This window comes from Penaeus japonicus, unplaced genomic scaffold (assembly GCF_977035675.1).
Source record: "Penaeus japonicus unplaced genomic scaffold, GWHDUDI00000001_assembly GWHDUDI00000010, whole genome shotgun sequence".
NCBI lineage: Eukaryota > Metazoa > Arthropoda > Malacostraca > Decapoda > Penaeidae > Penaeus > Penaeus japonicus.
In genome coordinates, this window is record NW_028234412.1 from 23,130,801 (window position 1) to 23,133,300 (window position 2,500).

At 27.4% G+C, this 2,500-nt stretch overlaps 1 protein-coding gene across 1 annotated transcript in view; it reads left to right on the top strand.

Annotated features, from left to right (window-relative positions):
• Positions 1-2,500, top strand: part of LOC122256547 (endothelin-converting enzyme 2) — a 209,629-nt gene that overhangs the window by 205,606 nt on the left and 1,523 nt on the right. Inside the window, exon 14 of the mRNA XM_086540347.1 lies at positions 960-1,036. Coding sequence (XP_086396473.1) covers positions 960-1,036 — 77 coding nt within the window. The remainder of the gene's footprint in view (positions 1-959; positions 1,037-2,500) is intronic.

The following is a 2,500-nucleotide window of genomic DNA, read 5'->3' on the forward strand; positions in this document are numbered from 1 at the left end:
GTAATAGTGATAGTAACGATAATGATAACAATGATAATGATGATGATGATTATTATAATAGTAATGATAATGATGATAATGAAAATAATAAAAAAGAAAATGGTAATGGCGTTGATAATAACAGTGAAAATGAGGATGACAATAATGATGATAATGATAATAATGATGATAATGGTAATGGTAATGATATTGATTACATTGATGATGATGATAGTAATGATGATGGTGATAATATTGATAAAAATGATAATAATAATAATGATAATGAAAATGATAATAAGAATAACAATAGTGACAATAATAATGATCATAGTGAAAATTATGATAATAATAAAGATCAGCGCTAATAATAAAGATCATAATGATAACTATAATTATGATAATGATGATGATAGTAATAATGATAATAATAATGATATCAACAACAACAACGCAACAATAATGATAAGGATGATGAAAATGATACGATAATCATCAATATTATTATTATTATCATTGCCTTTACCATTATCATCACCATTATAACAATGATGATAATAATCATCATCATAATCATCATCGTCGTAATTACTACTGCCATCAATAATATAACAATTTTACTGCTTAGCAAACATTTTCATGACATTCTTCTAAACACTCTCATCCTTCTTATCACATTGTTTATAGGTCTTAAGTATAGAATTAAAATAAGATAGTAATCACTCATCCATCTTTATTAATGTGATGGAGAATATATCAACCTCATTTTTAAGAGTTATTTCCTGATAAAATCTCACAGAATAACGGAGATTAAGTTTTTAAAGTCTACCAATATTATTAACATATAACATTAATATCTATATAAATGATAATACTTTGTAACTAATCTAGAATAATGATTAATAATGATATAATTAGTTGTTATTAGTCTTTTTTTTTAATCGCATCCTTGTAAAATTTGTTCCACTTTGCTCCAACAGAGCATGTGTTCAGCCATGACGGGTGAACAAGAAGATCTGCTACGAACATGCAGTCCTACGTTGATGAACAAACCCAAGTATGTATATTCTGTTCAATCTCGGTATAAAAAGAGGTTTAGTATGTGCATAATATGTTCAATATCAGTGTAAAAACGGCTTGTATGGACTTAGCTTGTTCAATCTCAAAATAAAAACGGCATAGTATGTACATAATATGTTCAATCTCGGTATAAAAACGGCTTAGTATATACCTGTTACGTTAAATCTCAGTATAAAAAAGACTTAGTATGTGTTTGATATGTACAATCTTAGTATAAACGGCTTAGTATGTGTATAGTATGTTTAATCTCAGCATAAACGACTTAGTATGTGCTTAGTATGTTCAATCTCATTATGAAAAAAGGCTTAGATATATACTACACAAGAATCACTATCCCAAGTATGTATCTTTTGTTTAACAGTATAAAAAGGCTTAATTTGTGCTATAAAAGAGAGTCTATATTAACATTTGCCTTAAAATCTACCTAAAAATGTCCATAAAGCAAGAATGAATACCTGCAGTACCTATATCTATAAAAGTTACATAATATAAACAATATAAACACAAATTTCATAAGTGTTCTAAGAGGAACACGTCTTCTAACAGGAACTCTCTAAAATCTACCTCAAACGTCCCGCAAAGCTAGGACTCTAAATCTTTTATGCCTTTGATATTACATAATAGAGTCAAAGAAACTCTCATTTACACGAAAATAATTGTGCTCAGGCTACAAGGAAGTGTGTTTCATTTTACAACTTCATGACAAACTTCATAAACTTCACTGGTTTAATTTCGCGTGGGACTGTGTGCACAATATAACTTATTCAGCAGATACTACAGGAGCATAATATATATATATATATATATATATATATATATATATATATACATATATATATATATATATATATATATATATATATATATATATATATATATATTTCTTTTATGGAAATGATCTAATGTCATAGGTCTGATAAGTATGTCGAATTTTTGTCGTAAAAAGGACTTTTATTGGTTGATGCTATGAAAAAGGTTTAAAGGTATGGAATATTGCTTAATTTTGTGTAGTTCAATTTTTAAAAATGATATCAATGGATTATTTTAGAAAAGGAAGGAGAATCTTATTCTATTTTGTATTCTTATGAACTTGTACGTCTACTTACTCATACATGGCTCTCACAGAAATCTACAGAACATTTTAATATAATGTATTGCATCCTTAGTTCTCTAAAGAATTACCGAGTTTCTTGTCAATTCATTTATTCCATCAATATTTTTTTATTTGAAGCCAATTATGCCATTTATCTAACTTAACTTCCACTTATATTTTCTTAGTGCCTACTTTCGAATGAAAAGTCTGTTACCTCACTATCTCTATCTCTAAACTCAAACCTCCAATATTACATCAAATCCATATTTCTGAGAACTCCATTATTCCAAAACTTTAATTCATCCGTGACCAAATGTCCCAATCTATATTTCTGTTTTGGACTCCCTG